Raw genomic sequence first — 21,371 nt, forward strand, 5'->3', positions numbered from 1 at the left:
CCCAACCTTTAACTTGCGGACATGGTGTTTTGTGTTCAATTATGCAGGGCGTACAGAATGTATGTGGGGATGGTTTATATTTTTTGAACAATTACAAATAAAGCAGTAAATTCTTTCATATCGATACTGTAGCTCAATATATTTAATTTGTATAATATCAGGGGACGGCCCACAAGAAGTGAGAAGAATGTGTTGAATATGAGCATAGGTCGAGTGAGTAGTAGCCTATTATAGTTCTCAATTAAGACCAGGGCTGGCTCGTCCATCACAGGGCAGCAACCTATATAGAGGTGCAACATTTTAAAGTGTCTCATATTTCTTTTATTATGAGATTTGAAAACATTAACAAAATACGTTTTGTAATTCTACTAGCTTAAGTACAGGAATTACGATGTGCTGAAAAGTAAAGTGTATTTTATTTTATTGAAGGTTTTTTAAAACAAGAAACGTATCTCATAAAACTAACACTAATCGATGTGGCAACCTCGCTGTGTGTAGCGGAGTGCAAAGTGGCAGTTCTGTACCTGGCCCGTAGGGTTTACCTTATCACCAGATTTCCGCAAAATACCTAAAATCTCCTCTTTTTAACATTGTTTTTACAAAAGTGCGTTATGTAACGGAAATTTTATGTTGAGAACGAAAAGTATGACACGTTTGTAACTCTATTATTGTGTAATGATTACCAGAGCTAATACCGTTTGCCCTTTGCACGTGGTTCATTATTATAACTACGTGGCTTTGTTTCGGGAGATTACAACTGTACGTGTCGACAACCGCTGAAAGTGCAAAAAATATTACTCATTAATAAAAAAATAGAAACATTTAATTTTTGTAAAACTTATTTTATTGCATTTGAATAGGGGACCTTTTTTAAAGGCAGCAAGCACTTAAAACTACTACAAACTATTTTTAGAGTTTCTAGCAATTTTTTATGAGTCTCAGTTCATTACCATTTTACATTCTTTTTAGTAATCGCCTGAATGGAGCTGTTAATTCTGCTAATTACATTTCTGAGGAAGTTCACCAAATTGTTATTTGATAGCAAATGAGTTAATCCTAATATGGGACTTGCACTCTTATCATGAACTTGATTAATTCCTTAGAATCTATGCAGAGATAAAGGAACCTGTTCGGGTTTTCCACAATAACACTCATGGGTGACTTCAGTTTGACCATTGAAAGGAACTGTAATTGTTTTCATTGCTAGATCATTAACAGTTTTTGTAATGTTTTTTCTAATTTTAGCGGAATTTATATTGAAGAGCAAAATTTGTTTGCTATTTTGGTTAAGTTTTAATTGACAAAAATCAGGAAAACATCTTATCCCATTAAAACCTCTGTTTTGCGTTTTGCATAAAAAAATTATATTTTTTGGAATATTTGTTTTTATTATGTTGTATATTAAGCAATAACGCTAAGTTTTGTTTTACTCTCAACTAAACAGCTTATTTATCCCACAGTTTCTACAGTAAAACCTACAAAGGCTTCCAATTTTATACTGATATTTTTATTTATTGTATATGTATTATCATCTTCATTTTGTCCATCTTTCTCAAGATTAGTTGTAGTATTCTTCCAAGTCATCATTTTCAACTTGGTTCTCATTTCTCTTTCTTTTATTAAACGCAGATTATCTTTAGGAAACGTTCTTTTACGAAACTGCGGTTTTATACAGGGTGTTCATTTGAATACTTCAAACTCGTATTAAAAGACTTATAGCCCAAGTATCACAATGCTGTAAACAGGAGTGTATAGTACTAATTTGGGAAACAAAACAAATATTATTTTCGAAAAGGGGGTGCTCACCACTATGTCTTCCCCCGTATCCAAAGCCAAAATTTTGAAATTGCAACTAATAACTTGAAGGATGACACCTCAAATTGAGTCTTGACTTTTTTGAGTCACTTGAAATAATTGGTTTTTAAAACAATCCCACTGGTGTCCAAGACTTGAAAAATAGGATCACTGCTGAGTGCAGACTCTTAACCAGGAAAGTTATGCAAGAATTTGCAAATAGGTTATTTTTTTGCTTGAGAAACAATGGCTTTAACATTTGATTTGAAGTTTACAAAAGGATTTACAACAGTATTCAGTGAGTAGTATTGTTGTTATTGGTCACAACAGTGTAAACTAATAATTGTTGTGTAAGAAATTACATTATTGGCTGCTGATACCAAACGGCTTGGCAGATTTCAGTTTTTTTTACCATAATACAGCATTTTTCATTAGCTTTAATTTGAGGTGTCACAAAATATTCCTGTGTACAGCATTTGGATTCTTGGGCTATAAGTCTTTTAATATGAGTTTGAAGTTTTCCAATGAACATCCTGTATATAATTCCGAGAGGTATTTGCGCTCTTAATAGTTTCTTCTCTGGATATCCAAACCCACAAAGGTTAATCCGTGAAAAAATTAAAAACATCTTTGATTTAATTTTTTGTGTGGAATACGGTGTTCTTCCAGGAACAGAATGAACAATAGTAATTATGTAACTCCACTATAACAGGATAATGAATCATATATTTAAGCTTTGTTTCTTATCTGACTAGCTTAGAAATAAATAGGAGCATATTCCTTGGAAAACCTGAAATTGTATGGAACAATTTACTTTTGATTCAATGTGTTTGGCTTCTTAAATGTTAGATTATACTTTTTAGCAAATTTTAATTTTGGAAATTGAGGCTGCGTTATGGTTTGTTTTGATTATCAATTATATTTGTAGAGCAAACTCATTCATGACACAATAAAAACATTTCAGTGATGTGAAAACTATTTCTATAACCTCAAAACGGTGACTCGGTCACAACAAAACTGTGATCTGGCAAAATATAAAAACAGTAAAATTATCTGCTGCATTTAAAAGAAATAATCAGACACATCATTCATAACAGAAACAGAACTGTGACGAGCCGCTTTAGTGTCTGTGTTGTAAAAACGTTGATTGCGATGGCTAATGTTTGTAGCATGTAATGTTTAATATGACTGTGATATGGGACAAATAAATAGGCCAAAGTGACAAAATGTAAATAGAATACAGCTCTGTCTGTTTAATTAAAGGAAAGATTTGCTGATTTGCGTTTATAGATAGTGTATTATTATATTGTTTGGTGAAAAATCAAATTCTTTGTTTACAACAATTATAAACAAAAACGTTTTTCTGGTAATTTCATTCGAAAGACCAATTCCACCCCCACCCCCTACCCCCAAAGGTGTAGATATATAAAAAAAACATGTATAAAGTCACAAATGTCCCTAGAGCCAGCTCTGATTAGAACACGTTACCGCAAATTCGACCTGGGACTGTTCACTCTATACAAAACGCAAACATAGATTGTTTAGAAAGTGCAGTAGGAACGCGCTTCCACTGCGAGATAATGAGATATCCTATTTCTGTGATAAACCCTGTTCGTTTGGTAAGACTATTAGTGCAGTCATTGAAGCATTTTTGGTCCGAATTTTTTTACTGTGAACCGAATTGCATAAAATTTTGGAATTAGGTTTCATCTTACCCTTAACTTCAAAAGTGAAAATGATTTGAACTCCGCAACCACCCTGGGGGTGGTTGCCACCCCTTCTCGGGAGTGAATTTATTTTTTTCAAAATAACCTCGGATATCGATAGAAGGCCTACTTTTAAGCAAAAAATCATCTATAACGTTTTTCGAAAAATCCAATATTTTTCAAGTATTATTAGCAATTGAAAATTCGCAATTTTTTCACGTTTTTCATCGGTTTTTTGCAAATATCTCCAAAAATATACGTTTTATCGAAATTTTATAATGAAAACAATTGTAGCAGTAAAACAATGAACAATTTTGTTTTTTATAAAGTATTCTAAGTGCAATATTAAGCTAGATATTAAAATCAAAGCCGTTTTTATTTTGTCTGAAATTTAATCGATGTGGTCAATGCCATCTAGCGGCGAGCAGATGCATTTTAGGCATTCTAATAAAAAAAGAGTTTTATAGTGCTTGAAATAAGATTTAAAATGAGCACTATTAAAAGTCTATTGCACGTAAAATGAGTGAGCTGTATTGCAAATAAGAGGAGCATCTAATGTTTTTTTTCTTTTAAATCAATGGGTTTCATAAGTGCCATTTCCACCAAAATTAAAATTAATCATATTCCGCCTAGAATCAACTTTATTATGAAGAGTTTAATAGATTGTATCAGTTTGGCTGCTTCAGGACATATATTTTTTCAAAAAAGTCACGATTAAAAAAAATTCAAATTTTTTAAAAAAATACCTTTTTTCACAATATCTCAAAAATGAACGACATATACGAATAAAAGTGTAGGTATGAAAAATGTGGGTATATTTCTGACAAAACAATTTGGATTTTTTTTTGATTTTTCTGTAAAACAAAAATTTACGGAAATATCATTGTTTAAAGAGCGCGTGGCAGTGCAATCACAGCCTCTCTTAAGCGCTTTAAACCCTTCACCGATTGAGAAAAAGGTTTTTTTACTATATATTGCAATGTTGTAGCTCTCTTAATTATCTTTACAATGGTTTTTTATAAATTGTGATACCATGAAAATTGAAGGAGTTATGGTCAAAAAAAACTTATCATATGTTTTTCTACTTAGTAACTGAAAATTTCGGACTGTGAATATTTGGAGCAATGTGAAAGTACGCAGTATAATAGAGACCCAAAACTATATACAAAATGAAATTTTTGTACACATATATACATAATATGGCTCATATATTTTGGAAACGTAGGCATGAATACATACCAACTTTCTTATATGTATATATAAACACATTTGAGTGATTTTTGTATAATTTGTAAATATTTTATCCAATAAATGGCAATTTTTTACTCTAAATTAAATTATTTTTAAATAATATGTAATCATAATATATTTACTGTTTTAATTTAGGGGTGGTTTTAAAGGGTAGAAAAGCTTAAGAATATCATAATCATTTTCGAGAGTGTGAATAATATTTAAATCCTTTTCATTTTATAAAAAAAATGTTAACAATTTTTTTATCAAAGGGGTAGTTTTCAAGGGTTGAAAGGGGGTTAAAAATTTCATAATTATTATAGAAAATATAAAATATTACTAACTCTATACTTACATCTTTTTATATCATACCAAAGTATTTTTTTGTGATTTTTTTTCAATTTAGGGGTTGTTTGCAAGGGTTGTAAGATGTTCAAGGGGTTGAAAATGATTTTAATATGAGGTAATTGTGTTAGAAAACACTTTAAAAAAACTTCACCACTTACTATTAAACATGTTTTCTAGCGATAAAATGGCTCAATATCGATTTTTCCATTAAGGGGTTATTTACACCCCTTAAAAATAATAGGCGGAGTTCAGATCATTTTCACTTTTGAAGTTAAGGGTAAGATGAGCCTAATTCCAAAATTTCATGCAAATCGGTTCACAGTAAAAAAATTCGGAGGTAAGACCGTATTTTTCGCTTCAATGACTGCACTATATCCTATTTGACTTAAATCATTTGCTACAATCTTACATATAATAAAATCTGAAAAGTAAATTAAATTGCTACCTAGGCTGTTTGTGTATATTAATTTGTTTTTGAAAATAAAATATTATGCAGAGCGCGTTTTGATTGACATTATTTTACTTCTGGAATACTCCTGAGAACGAGTTGTAGTGTGTGTGTTACAGTACTACTTACTACGTAGAGGTGAACAGCGTGCGCGCGGCGGCTGTATGGCAGAACGCGTTTATTTGGTTCTACAAATAGCCTGAGCGATCAGCGCCGCGTCCTCGTATATGCGTCATTTCCATTCACAACTATATTAACCTGGTGTTGCCCATCTATAGATAGCTTTTTGTTTATTTTATAAAGCGCGGAGGTGCATTCTTTATCTATTATAATCTTTCAAAATGTATACTAAGATTTATTAAATACATTACAATTACCTACGATCTAAATTAATATTTTATTTGTAATAGAATAAATCTAGAAATATTAGAAATCCTGTAACTTTAGTTTAACAATTTCACCCTTGTTGATTGTCCCGCATGGCCACCAACACTGTTAAGAATGGTCTGTAGAAAACCGATTTAGTGGTTCCTAGTGTTTTCTTTATTTCCCATCTCTTTGTGTATGTAGCAAGAACATGTTTTGTGTTTGGTACTTTTGCCTTGGGAAAGTTAGGATTACCTGATCGTGTTTTGTTCTGGTGTAGATTGAGCTTGTATAAATGTATAAATCTCGATGTGTCGGGTCTCGGTGTACAAGGATAATGTCATAGGTGTCAGTGTTGTGTGTCTTAATACTGTAGTAACGAATATGTAAATTATTGCCCTTATTAAACTGTAGGTAGAGGAGATTGTGTTATAATGCCTCAGGTATTCAACAGAGTCAGGTACATTATGTCTTATCCCGTGGATTGTAATAAATTAGGTCTCCAATTTGTAGCCAAGGAGACTTTTCCATTTAAGTTAATTATGTCAGATATTAGATAATTTACCAGAAGGCTGGCACATAGTCAACAAAGGAGCCTAAACAAAGAGTTAAACAAGCGAATATATCAGTGTATATGAATAGTACTGTTGCGTCTATGATACTAGGTATTTATCAATGTTATGAACTATGTGAGTTTGCCTACATATTGTGTTGTTCCACAAACACTGGTTTACACATTATGACAGTTGTATCATGAGCAGATTGTCTACCTATCATAGCGAGTGCACGTTGCTACTTGTGGTGATTATTGTAGAACTATCGGCATGATATTGCATGTAAAAAGGATTGGATCTGGATACTGTAGCATTAAGGGAGACTGTTCCCATCTCAGTCAAATGTGTCAATTGAGTGATATGACGTCATATTCGTTTCACAATGCAGCCTAACAAAAGTTCAAGACACCACATGAGCAGTAAAGTAGACTCTCGTTACCCCTCCTACCGTCTGGGTACCTTCTTCATAAGACACGAGAACGTGTCTTATGAAGACGAAACGAAACTTTCTTATGAACGTGTCCATACGAAAGTTAGGAGAGTTAGAAGAATAAGGTAGGAAAATATTTTGAATAAATTTGAAAATATATTCAACATAATTTCCTTTACGCTGTATCGTTGCTCTTTCTAAAGTCTTAATAAACGCTTTGACTCAAGCTTGCTGCCTTGATGGAGAAGGAATTTTTATGTCTTCCTTAACCGGTGCAATTACATAAATTACTCTCCAGTTTTTGTTTTTCCTTTTTCTAAGTAATGAATGTAAATTATTCCGCATGGATCCAAACATACCTTTTGTTTCCAAAAGACCACTGTTATGATTGTTGCTTTGTCTCTTGAGTGTAGTAGTGTATCCATGGTTTGACCACAGTGTTATGTATCGGCCCCTTAGAGTCGAGCTCACGATTTCCTTTATATTTCTATGATCTAGAGATTATTTTATCTCATTTAATTATTCGCGCAATTGTTATACAATACCTGCAGCCTGACCTATTTCACGAATTTTCCATATATCGGATCTTCTCAATAATGTTAGGGATAGTTACTGCCAGTCGACGACCTGAACGTATGTGGGTGTTCGACCTCAATTGTGCACAGGAGCAGAACATCAATGTACCGTGAACATCATAAAACTCACCTACGATATGAAACCTTTAAAATATAATTGTTTAATTACCGCTCAAAACTTTTTCCAATAAACAAAATTTTACTGCTTCAATAAAATTAACTATATTAATATGAAAACTCAGTAAGGATAATATAGCCCTAGCTGAAACTAGATAACTGGTTATTTACACGAGCATGGGTGTGTTGTTGCAAATTAATACACTGTTGTTTAATGCACTTAGCCCTCAGTTATATTGTTAGATTAGTCCCTTACAGTAACACTGATATTACAGTTAATAATTGAGATCTTAATACGTTATTAATAAATAATATAACCAAACGCTTAGTCTTGTAGTGATGTTTATTTCTACAGGTTATTAAACAACTATAGGTGTTATTTATAAACGATGGCGATCCTAGGTTGTTCGGTTGTTTCTACATGTCAAAATGTCATTTCAGCTGGTCTACCTCAACATCGTTTCACGTGTTTTCTATTTTCTATTTTTTTTATTTTGGTTTTATTCTACTACCGTTTTAATACGATTATATAAGTTAGTAGTAGCAGTAATTGTAACATACTACATGTAATTGTAGGGGTGTAAAACACCTAGGCAAATACCGGTATACACCAAATCTTTATAAATATCTAGGTACGGTATTTTTGAATTGTAATTAAAAAGCGAGAATTATTAAAATTGACATTCATTAGAAATACTGAGATTAAAAGATCATGATTAGAATTAATTAGGTTCAATCCGTGAAACCCCAGAACATTCTTTAGACGTGATATATAAATTGGAGAAATCCGGATATTCATGACATAAGCATAGATATACAGTGAAGAGCCGCCAGTCGTGAAACAGCCTAGAGTTTTACTCCATAAGAATAATGACTTTTACGCTCTTCATTTTGGTTGATGGCTAATTTATAAACAATAATAAAACATTTTTTAGATTTTCCGAAAGAATGTATTACTTTCTTGATGTTTAAACAATGAAATAAAAAAAAGTTTGAGACTTGTGAATGTCACATAAACAATTTTCTAAAATCTAGTAAACCATTTAGATGTGTATTAATAATATTTTTTGCATGCGGCGTCATTTCTTGTAGTTCTATGGATAAAACTAACACCGTAAAAGTTATAACATTGTTAATATGGGGGCTACAATCAAAAGACTCCCAGTACAGCAGGCTCTTAATGTAGACTACATTTTACAACACGTTTTAGACAGCAACTATAATGAAATAGAGTAAAGAAAATTATGAAACAATCAACAACAACCAATACAATATTGACAGTTGTATTGAAGAAATATAGCTATAATATTTTTAAAGTTTAATCAAGCTCAGGTTTTAAACAGTGAAAAGATGTAGAATCTTGGAGCATTGGAAAAACAGGTTTATTTTACTATTACTTTTATAAATAAATAAAAGTTATACCGAAAAATGTTTTATTCATTTATACCAGTGATAGTAAAATAAAGTGAAAAGATGTTTTATAAATCATTTTTTTTACTTTAAGTCCTTATTCCATCACTACTAATACTAACATAAACTGCATCTATATATTGACTTTTTAGCCATTAGTATTAAGACATATCGGATAACAGGAATCGTTGTTGCATTATTTAAAGGTTTGATACCCTTTATTAATTTTGGATTTTGGGACTTTTTCTAAAAAAAATTTCTTTGCCAACTATTTTATTCTGTTAAGAAATGAGCATTTCCTATAATTCTTAGATATTGAGTGCAGAAAAATTGCATTATGGATTAAAATAAACGTACAGAAGTGCCAACATTCAGTAAGGTTTTATGGGTCTTAACACACACATAGTAATGGTGGATGTTCAGTGTGGTTCAAGGTACAGAACGTTTCTAACTAGATGGCGAGTTGCTATGGACAGGTGGAGTGTGGTGTGGACCAGTGCCGGCTGCCGGGCCGGTCAGAGGTGCCGCCGCGGTCCCGGAAGTCGGTGTGTTGTTGCCTAGCAACGCCCCCTACCATCGGTCGTTGTCCTTGCCTTCTATTGCCCTCCCCCTCCCCCTCCCCCTCCCTCTCTCTCTTGTGTCGCACAACGCAGATCTGATTCATCATTTCGTTTGGTTCAGAAGTGGCCGGCTGGTTCCTAAGCTCTTGTTGACAAAACAATCTTATTATTTTCCAGGAGGCCTGCAAATGACTTGACCTCGTATTGTAAGGCAAGGAATGTACTACTACTTTCCGATCACTCTAATTCTGAAGTACTTAAGATTACAATTTGACACAATCTCAAGATATTCAGCGGTCTTTCCATTTTAATAAAATATAGTAGATATAATTGCCACTTTTTGTTAATGAATTGAACTGATCTGTTCAAACACCATTGGGGCTTATTAAAATCCCCCTAGGAGAGTATATTATTACCTCCCTCTCTCCCTTTTCACCATTATTTACTGTCTTGTATTTTGATTGTTATATCTGGTGCTGTGATATTAATTATCACCTATGAAAAATCGCAATGGTTTTCACCCTAAACTATTGTTGAATTTGTTTATTATTTTTTACATGCATTTACCTCGCTATGTAAATAATTGCCAGGTGAGACCGGATAAATACAGTGATGTATTAGGATATCATAGTAACTTTGTAACCATAATTACATTATTCCACTAATACTATCCTTGTATGTGATAAATGCTATTACTGGCACTAATTAATATTCTGCTGTTTAAACCGAGACATCGTAGTAAATAATAGTATTTAAATTAACTAAACTGTACAGTACCTTGTGGTTCACACCAATAATACAAATTACTATGATTAGGCTATTATTTAAATGATTTACCATAGCATTTTATATTCATAACTATTAAGTTAAGTAACCGAACAGAATAAATAAGGATAGTAACGAACTTAACATATTTTTGTCTGATTTTATTTTATTGCAAGACTATCAATTCTCTTCATCCATTAATTAATAAATGATTTTATCGATTAATCCGTCTTCTCGACATCACGGCTAATGGCTGCATTTATTTGACTGCAAGTGTGGTTTTCTAACCATATACTACTTCGGATTACATAGGGACAATGCAAATTAAGTGACAAAAAATAAGAAGCAATTACGTCAAGCAGGTAAAAGAAGCAATCAACAGTACATACTTATTTATTTACAGTAATTGAAATATTGCATCTACCGTACTTTTGACTGCCTCAGCCATTCTACCATACAGTGTTGAGATCAATTTGCTTCAGTAAGAATGATGTTCCAACACCTAACCAATTTTGTTGTCTGGAATAAATTGTCATGCTGACCTGCAACAACTATCCTCGCATCTAGAACCGTTCCAAATTTTGTATACAATCTGTTTTTAATTGTTAGAATGCTCCCTGAATTTATTTTGTAGTGTAGACAAAACTTTTTACCTAAAATTGATTTATACAGGTAATGTGATTATAGGGTACCAAGACTCAAGTTTTTAAAGAATGGATTTTGTGCCTAATAAATAAATATGGAGCAAAAGTTAGTAAAATCTTAAATGTAAGCAAATGCTTCTTGGTGTACGAGTCGTGAGTTTAAGCAATTGCTGGCAATATTTAGCAATTGCAAATTGTAAAGGTATCTCACGTGGTGATTGGTCTCAGTGTATGTGGTAGTCAAACTGTTAGTTTTATGTGTATTAGAAACCCAGACGATTTTAAGGAGTTATACAAAATTTAGTGAAGAGAATGTTAAGTAAATAGCCAACCATCTTGTCAGTTGACATCAATGAGACCATGAGTGGTACGTTTCCTGCAATTAAACCGATTGAAACTTATTGTAAGGTTGCAACTGAACCGAAGAATTCGGAATCAAACCATGTACTGCTATAAAAGTAATTTTATCTGTACCAGAAAACAATATACAAGAAAACCTGGAATGTGGGTACGGCACAGTATACTATTAAAAAATTAACACAAATAGGCTCAGAAATAATCATTTCTATTTGCTATTGGGATGATCGATAGCTCGCATATTAAGAAGGTGGGACAATTTCATAAAGAGTATATCAGCAGAACTTATGGTCTGGAAAGGAGAGAACATGTGCTAAGTATTTTTATTTACTTACTTAAAGCACTTGACTGTGTACATCATGAAACACTGCTGTACCAGTTAACAACGTGTGTCGTTATAGATCTGCCACACAAACGAGTGGGTGCAGATTGCGAATGCTCTGCCGGGGAAGTTTCAAATTATCTACGGTGTCTCACAGGGTTCCATCCTTGGACCGGCCCTATTCCTTGTGGACGTCATCAAGTTGAATCCATCACGGATTAGAAATCTATTCATGTTTAACACTGAATTCATGCTTTCAGCTTTTTTTCACGATAGAATTTGCGAGTTCCAAGGCAGGAACGTACACCAATACGGGTCTAGAGCAGCGACCAAAGAAGAACATAGACTGGAAATCCCTATACCCAATACATTACGGCAGTTGAAGCCAACCCACACCCACTCTGGTGACAAACCGGCCGGGCACCAGCTCGCGGCGAGTAACCATTTTAATTCGCCGCGTTTCATTAACACCGTTGGATTATACAGTTAGAGTTGGGATAAAAACTTGAAATTTCACAATTTTGTAGTCAATACTATGGCAATGATGATGTAGTAGATAAACATTTTAAAAGTTTATTACAAGTGTTATAAAATAAATATTATTAATTAAAAACCAAATTGAGCTTTGGCGATGGACATGAAATAATGAGTCGGCTGCTACTTTTTTTATTTATTGGTCAGGCGAGTTTCGTCTGCGAGAGAAAGTTTGAGATAATAAACCAAATTTTACCGTAGTATGTTTTATACATTTTTTGGAGTGAACAGTTTGTCGAGAAACGAGGTATAAAGCAGATACAAATTTCATGCGGCGCAAACACGTATCCGCCGCCTCGCCTCCATATGCAGCGTATAGGTTAAATGTTTAAATGCTAAACCTTTTTTATACTCAAATCTATAAACATTAGCAACTTATTATGGGAATATATCTAAATTTGATTAAATCAACTAATCGTTGTAGCGGGTTTCAAAACCAACAAGTACATAATAAAATGAAACATTATATGTATTTAAAGCCTATAAATTAAACCTTTTACAATACGGAATAACTTAAATGTCTAACTTAAATAGTTAGTTTACTTTTTATGTGATGTTACAGTTTACAATGTTACTGTTTATTTGGTGTTACAGTATATATCAATGAATGATTTCTAACATTCTATACAGGTTACAGTATATTTTTTACAGTATTTTTATGGTATTTAGTTTATATTCCTTACTTACAATGAAATAAAATGTACACAAATTCCAGCGAAGTATATTTTAGTTGATCATTCTTAAAAAAACATCCAATTTCAAATAATACAAATTCTATAATCGGTGGCAAGCAAAAGCAAACAACGAGAGCGAGCCCATCCTGCCGCCACACGGACGCTCGGTAGTGGGTGACTCATCCACTGCCATACCCACCACTCTGGTGACGACCGGCTTCAGCCGCGCGCCCCGATTGCCAGTCTATCTTCTTCTTTGGTCGCTGGTCTAGAGGCAAGGACAACTCCCGCGTACAACTCGGAACAGCAAAATTTGAACGTTTGCCGACCGAGGTTGGTGTCAAGCTGGTCAATAAATAGACTCTCTGAAGATTTAAAACAGTTGAATGACTTCAAACAATTGAAAGCTCTGTTAAGAAATCTCTCGGTGTCGAGGGTGTTATACTATAAAATGAACCGCCGGAATGCAATTGAAGATTAACATGATCAATCCTCTGGTTCTGATGTAAAGTGCATCAAGAACTAACTACTGACACGAGTGAATGAGAGAAATTGTCCTTTGTAAAATATTTCTGCGATGCCTTCTGTATTCTTAAACGGACGTTTGTATGCAATACTCAAATTTGTTTCTACAATAAAGACTTATTACTATTATTATTAGAACGGGATTTGGCAGTATTGGCGTTCATTGGAAGATGTGATGCTTATTACCACCACCTCAGTTATAAAAACAATATTTATCTCAGTCGACAGTTAAATTTTTTATAATACTTGAGGTATTGGTAAATAATAGTTCGCCGAGTTATCATTTGATAATAAAAAATTATAAAGCGGAATATCTTACATGAAATGAATATTTTAATCAAGTTATTCATTGGTTATAATCTAGTAGAGCAATAACACTATAATATAATCCCAGGGTATCCAAATATTACATTCTGGCTCTTGCTTCTAGGATAACTTGAATATCTTGATGCCTATACGTCTAACAAAAGAATCTTGGAACAGGATAATAGTTGAAGAAAGATATTGTTAATTGATTCTAAATTATTGAAATCTTTTTTTTTTAATTACAGTGATTACACAGTGATTCAGTTATAGTTCTTAACTGACATTTGTTCCATTTAATAAATCCTATTATAAGAAAGAATAAGGAATTAAATCTAGATAAAATATTGTTAGAAAGTTATTAAATATTAATACCAGCAAAGATCGACCGAGAGTTGCATAGAGTTTTGCTACGTGATGAATGTCCATCGTCATAGTTCCCTCTATTGTAAGTTAATTAGATTGGTAACTTCCTTCCTGATCTTCCCCTGAACGGTTCTTTCCTGGTCCTCAACTTTAGTTATGATACTGCGTTTGAGGATGTTTCATGGTAACGTAGGTATAAAATATAAAATTGAACTTAATTTAGTTTGTTTTTATACACTTTGAATTAATGACCATACGTGGTTGATAAACTCGACATAAAATAGAAAGAACACAGTTATTATCACTCGTACAAATTATGATGATTAACAACAGGCTACAATATTATTTTAAACAAATCTCGAAACACAAAAGAGAAACATTTTTTAATAAATCTCCTTATATGATTGATTCATGAATGTGAGTGATCTGTTAATGATAAATACTGAAGTTGACTTTAACAAATGAATATTATTAAACTGAGCATAAAAAATAACACATTCACATATCATACCGAAAATTCTTAAACGCTCTGCTAGTAATGCTTTACTCTCGGGTACTATCTATTCCATTGTCTCGTTGTTATGACACCCTGGTCTAGGCAATTACACTAGGTACAATTACACTTTTGGAGAGAACTTGTTACTATCGAAAGGTGTTCGTTCAGCTTAAGGTTAGATTTCCAATGCTACAATGTATACTATTAATAGATATTTCTAGTATTCATATTGCAACCCCAACAATAGGGAGGGAAGTCTATCAATTGAGTGTTTGGACTTTTTATTCATATCGCTATTAAGCCTTTATTTTGCACTGAAAGTTATTTCGTTAGTTTTGACCGCTTTCTTTTCCTTAATAACTTTGGCTATAAACAATTGCCTAGATTCACATGCCTAATCATTTTCAACTTTATGGCTGTAATAATGTCTTGGCTGTGAGAACTTCGATCTCATCGATGACAATTCTGCGAACTTTTTAAAACAATAACCTCAATGGGACCTCAATTTGTATCACCATACTACGATATGAAGATACACGTTGTACAAGTGAATAAGAGGTCCTGCGATGAATTGAGACATTAGTGAGTGCTTTTAAATCCAGAAAATGTTTACTCTTGAGATGTTATACAGTATTAGAGCCTTACGAAGAGGAAATGTGTCATTACGTAGCGATATACCAAGAACTATGATATGAGATTCTAATGAGAGTTTTCATTGTTGATGATTACATTGAACATGATAGTTTGGACAAACTACTAATCTCTAGTACCAAAGCGATTATATATCTTTTATTAATTAGAAAAATTAACGTGCTAGAAAAAAGTGTATGATATTTTAATTCGTGTATAATTAATTACAAAATAAAATTGTATCTAATTTAATGATTAATGACTTTAATACCTAAACCGTAAATAAATCGTCATTAGTATTTTCATTTAGTGAATTGATTTAAGCGGTACAACTTATTAAAGACATTATTACCAGTAGAAGTGGAACAGTAGAAGTAAGGCAATATCGCTGGACCTCGCCGACAGGTTTTTTTTATGTAACTTGGCGAGGCCAAACTGTATAAAACAATGTAATTGAATAAATAAATAATTAGATTATTATATTTATGATTATAGAGTGTACTTCAATTTTGTATTTAATCATGCTATTAACTATTTTTATGTTATTTCGTTCGGAAGCTAAATTCAGTTATAATGTACTTGTATATCGCCAGTCATATAAATAATATTTAAATCACCCTTCAGGCAACTAGATCAAGATTTTGAAAGTTGCCACTTTGGGGATCTGTGTATACAGTATGGTTATTAATGTAACATTTATTTGTGTGTCTAATGGTTAAATATTTCAAGCAGGTTAAAATACGAACAGAGAAAACAGTTTTTATTTCATATTTTAACCCTTTTGATACCCTCCCATTCCGAACTCTACCTAAAGTTGGGCAGCTGTCGATCGATTTGTTTGTAGGAGAAATTTCTCTACAGGTTAAAAAAAAAAAACCAGATTGTATTCTTATACGTTTCAAATTGGTTCTTGGCGCCTGGACTGTTTATTGCCTTTTACTTGTAGCACTATGTAATACACATTTTGCTACTATTAATTTCTGCTCACAGAGTTCAAAGTAAAACCAAGCTCGTCATATCCAATCTGTGGATCACACGTAATTTCGACAAGATGGTAACGCTGACTGCGAGACACCCTCGTGTGTTTGCTGCTTTATAAAAGTAATTGTAGTCACTCAGTATAGACCAGAGGTGAGATGGATATCGTCTAATATTTTATTAATAACCTACCTTATAAGTTTATTATGGTCTGGATGTAAGCGTATTGTACATCGTAATGTAACATCCATATATATTAAGTGCTTACCAATATTAGTCATTATTGAATTGTTTATCATTTTGAAGTTATAGCAACTACATTTTGAGCTAACTGCCATGTGTTTCAAAAGTCGTGGTCTGGACATAAGCCTATTTACTGTACCTTTGAATGTAAACACCCATAGATACTGAGTGCTTGCCGATGCCACTCATTGTGTAATTGTTTATAGCGGATTTTGAAACTATAACAACCGCATTTTCAGTTATGACTCCAATGTAATTCGAAATGCGTTGGCTGTTAGTACTGTTATTATTATTATTATTATTATTATATTACTTTCAAAAGAAAAAGTAACCATTAAAGTAAGAAGAGGAAGAAGAAGGATTAATCGCGTTTATTTACCTAGTCTAGTCGAGTTGTGCAGAATGTTGCTGACCTCTCTTACAGGTCGGGCTTTGCCCCGGCACCCTCTCCTCTCCGGGCAGCGGGCTATTTTCAGGTCGATACCCCCGCACCCGCTCACCCCCTACGTGTGTTGTAAGGCATCTTAATATCAAGTTAACAGTTTCAAGCTGGTATCATTAGGTGATATACGTATATCGGCTTTCACTGGCATCATATTTATCTTATAATTTACATTATTGCTTGTTGCCCACCTTATCTTTAACCTACGTTTTCAATATGTGGTCTATAAAGATAACATTGTCATGATATGTTACCTTGGTTAATTTGTGAACCTCTTGGATATGTTTAGCATAATATATCAATAAGTTTAAAATGTAAAGTAACCAATACTTAGACATTTAGCATCAATCAAAACTTTTAAGAAGTGAGTATAGGTATGTTATGATTTTTAATTTAGTGGTATAAAATATAATAAAAAATGGATCAACAGGTTAGTTTAGTCTTCACTATGTTCTGTATTAGATCCAACACATGGACCCCAAAGACTTACGGTTGCAGTAAACGTAATAACGGTCACAAGATAAATTTGGAAGAACTTTAATATAGCACTGGAGTCATCACGATTTTATCTAATTACCTTTGGGTTATGCGTGGCTATTTATTGTTGTTTATAAAACAATACACTACCAACCGGGGGGCTACAAGCCTGGAAAGTCAGGAAACCTAGTGACAATCATGAGAAATTAAAAAAATCATGAAGAATCTTATAAAATAATTTTATTCTTATTGCTTTTTACGCAGGGAAAGATTCTTTGGTATGTTTTCTTCTATATTATAAACATAGTTATTATTGTTAATTAAGATAACGCCTTAGTAGAAAATACGTTTTTATCGATTATTTCTAAAACGCCAGAAAATGTACTTAATTATTTCTTGTTAAATATTTGGATTCTATAAATTCTTGGAGTGAAAACCAATTTGGATTTAGAGCAGGGAAATCTACTGAAGTGTACTCAAAGCTACAAACATGATTTATACAATATTTAATAACGGAAACAAAACATCCGCAGTTATAAATTAGGAGTTAAGTAGAAACACTTTATTAGAATTGTTAATAACAAAATATACTGGAAAGTTTCTTTCCATTGTTTAAAAAATATACGTTTTGTCGATAGAACAACTTTTTATTTGATAATGAAAGAATAGTTTATACAAGAAGCTGAAATACAGAAACAAATTAGGCCTACCTAGTTTATAATACTAGATTTTTAATTAAGGCATACTACCTTTTTCACAGGTACATTTAAAACTATTATTAAGCCGTTGATCTGATAGTAAAGGATCTATATGGTCAGTTGATCTTAAAATGAAAAATAGTAGTAATGTTAAGTTAATAAAATGTATTTCTACTGATTGTATCACTAAATGATGGCACTGTGTCAAGAAAATCTTTTTCCTTCACAAGTTGTCACTCCAAGATTTAAAAGTGTAGTTATTTTCAAATGAGTGTTTTGTACCGCACTGCTCTGCGACTCTACCTGTAAATATGTGGCAGTGCAAATTCCGAATTATTTCCTCAATTATTGTTGTGTTTTTAATTGTGGAATAAATTTCGTGGATAATATGAAAGATTTGGTTGTTAATAGTTGAAAACTGGGACGTTGAGGAACATATACTATTGCGAAGTTGGCATTGCAGTGTTATACAATAATGGCGTAGTGAGCATTGAGTGCGGAAGTATCAATGTGAGGAGGGCACTGCAGACAGAAAGTAGTTACATGGTTTATATTGAGTGAGAAGACATCGTCAGTAGTAGTCACAAATTGGTTACGATTCTTATAATATTTAAAATTAGAAACTACAGACTGTTTCACGTAAATTGCATTTTGTAAATAATGCAACGATTTTAAATTGAGCTAAAAGACATCATTAGTAGTCAGTAACATGTTGAGGTATTTATTGTGGTGCGACATGGGGGTCGTAGTCATGCAGTGTGACTGTTGGTAGTTCTGTGAGTGGGGAGACATCATTAGTAGTCAGAAACATGTTGAGGTGTTATTGTGGTGCGAAATGGGGATCACACTGCTGCAGTGTGACTGTTGGTAGTTCTGTGAGTGCGGAGACATCATTAGTAGTCAGAAACATGTTGAGGTGTTTGTGGTGCGAAATGGGGATCACACTGCTGCAGTGTGACTGTTGGTAGTTCTGTGAGTGCGGAGACATCATTAGTAGTCAGAAACATGTTGAGGTGTTTGTGGTGCGAAATGGGGATCACACTGCTGCAGTGTGACTGTTGGTAGTTCTGTGAGTGGGGAGACATCATTAGTAGTCAGAAACATGTTGAGGTGTTTGTGGTGCGAAATGGGGATCACACTGCTGCAGTGTGACTGTTGGTAGTTCTGTGAGTGGGGAGACATCATTAGTAGTCAGAAACATGTTGAGGTGTTTGTGGTGCGAAATGGGGATCACACTGCTGCAGTGTGACTGTTGGTAGTTCTGTGAGTGCGGAGACATCATTAGTAGTCAGAAACATGTTGAGGTGTTTGTGGTGCGAAATGGGGATCACACTGCTGCAGTGTGACTGTTGGTAGTTCTGTGAGTGCGGAGACATCATTAGTAGTCAGAAACATGTTGAGGTGTTTGTGGTGCGAAATGGGGATCACACTGCTGCAGTGTGACTGTTGGTATTTCTGTGAGTGGGGCGACATCATTAGTAGTTGAAAACGTGTCGTTGGAAGTGCTTGTCGTGTTGCGTAGTTGGCGCTACAGACTGCTACATTGTTGTGCCTTTCTTATTTTAGTGGGGGTGTACGTTGTAATAAATTTGACGCTGCTGTGCTTTTGGTTATGCGAAATGGTCACTGAATATGATCTTTCCTGGCACGCGGTGTACAGTAGCAATATTTAAGTACTTTATGTTTGTATAATATCTATGGACTGTTCAGTCCTTACGATATCACATGTTCAAGTTTTTTAAGTACATAATAATTATTTTGTTTTAGTTAACAACTCAAAATTAACATTATTTTTATTAAATATATATTAATAGCTATATTGACCATAGATATCATTAACAATATAATCATTCTTTGGTCAACTGCCATATACATTGTATAACATTTAATTGTTCTATAATTATTGTTGAATGCATCATTTGTTGTAATTGTAGTAATAATGGAATTACAGGTCATGTAATAGTAATATGAAAAATAATTATTCGTTAGGCACCAGCAGTTACATAAATCTTATGAAATGTAATTTTTTATAGTAGTGTAACGCTTTATCTTAGTAAAACTTAAATTTATTTTCTGTAAATCCCCAGTTTAACTTTTACTATACTAATTGTAGCACCTGGTTAACTTATTCAATTTAATATAGTTAAAAAATGTATGGAATCAAAGAGATGATTTTGTGAATTTGTACTATTGTTACTTTTGCGGCTAACATTATTAATTTTGACATTATATTTATTGTTGAGATATTGTAATTATGTTCTGTTCAACCACACCTTACTAAGCAGTATGATTGGTGTGTTAAAACAACAGAATTACCAAGTTATAAACCGCGTCAGTCATTGGTTTACTGCAGCTGTATGGTGTGTTTCTATTGACAAGTAACACACCATGGCAACCAAAAATACTCGGCAATGTTTAATGTTATACGTTGACGATGTGGTGTGTAGGGACCGGTTAATATGAAAACTTTTATATACTGGCACATTATTTATGTTGTTCATTAATTTAAATACATTTAAATTTAATTCTTGTTGTTTGAATGCTGTACCCTAAATTATTTTACCCTGCATTCATATCGGCAAGACTTTACTAGCAGTAGTTACCAATCTCGATCGCACAATGTAGGCCTAATGTGTAAAATTCCGCCACTCAGCTCGCCCTCCCCCCTTCCCCTAGACGTAACGGTCGAGCGGGGTGCGGGACAGTCACTGTCATGTGGTCCTCTGCTATACGTCACCCCAGTACACAGGTAACCGACAACGTTGTTTGTAGAAATTTACTTACGAGTTATTATTGCAAATTGTAAATAATTGCATTTGTTACATTTTTTGTTTATTCCACTGTTCTGTCCAGGCAACGGATCATGCAACATAAACACTTACTTTACTTACCATGCACACAAATGTAATATAAATCAGCCCATATTTTTTAATATTGGCATACTTTACTAAGTAGCTATACCTTATTATCATTAAGTTAGGGGATGGCTTAAATGTGGGCATAAAGTACTCGGTGGACAGTACGAAATGGATTTGTCATATGAAACACTGGCTGTTACTGACTGTCGATTAGCGCTACCACTTCCTACATCATTTTAGTATAGATATTTTATATATTATACTGTAGTCGTACTAAATTTCATACTGGAATCTAGTTAAGAAACAGGAGGTCTGTAATTTTCCATGTAAGCTTTTGCTTTAGATGCGCGATTTCTGATGTTAACTGATGAAGAGTTGTGCCGTTTAGCTGACCGGGGGGCTAGACCAGACCAAGAGAGATGCGTGGGCGCTGACCTCGACCTCGGGCCCAAGGTCACGACGCGTGCCAAACGTCCCCAGCAATCTCACGTTACCATTCTACATTAATTGACAAACAATGT

The 21,371-nt window shown here is 33.5% G+C and overlaps 1 protein-coding gene across 6 annotated transcripts in view; it reads left to right on the forward strand.

The window, feature by feature from the left end:
• The window catches only part of LOC124359939 (pumilio homolog 2), a 395,716-nt gene that overhangs the window by 126,693 nt on the left and 247,652 nt on the right, over nucleotides 1–21,371 (forward strand). Inside the window, exon 1 of one of the 6 annotated variants that reach the window (XM_046813113.1) lies at nucleotides 20,691–20,741. The exons of the other annotated variants lie outside the window; for them this stretch is intronic. Coding sequence (XP_046669069.1) covers nucleotides 20,706–20,741 — 36 coding nt within the window. The 5' untranslated portion in view covers nucleotides 20,691–20,705. Of the gene's footprint in view, nucleotides 1–20,690; nucleotides 20,742–21,371 lie in introns of those variants that run through there. 6 annotated transcript variants of the gene reach the window in all.

This window comes from Homalodisca vitripennis, chromosome 4 (assembly GCF_021130785.1).
Source record: "Homalodisca vitripennis isolate AUS2020 chromosome 4, UT_GWSS_2.1, whole genome shotgun sequence".
Lineage (NCBI taxonomy): Eukaryota > Metazoa > Arthropoda > Insecta > Hemiptera > Cicadellidae > Homalodisca > Homalodisca vitripennis.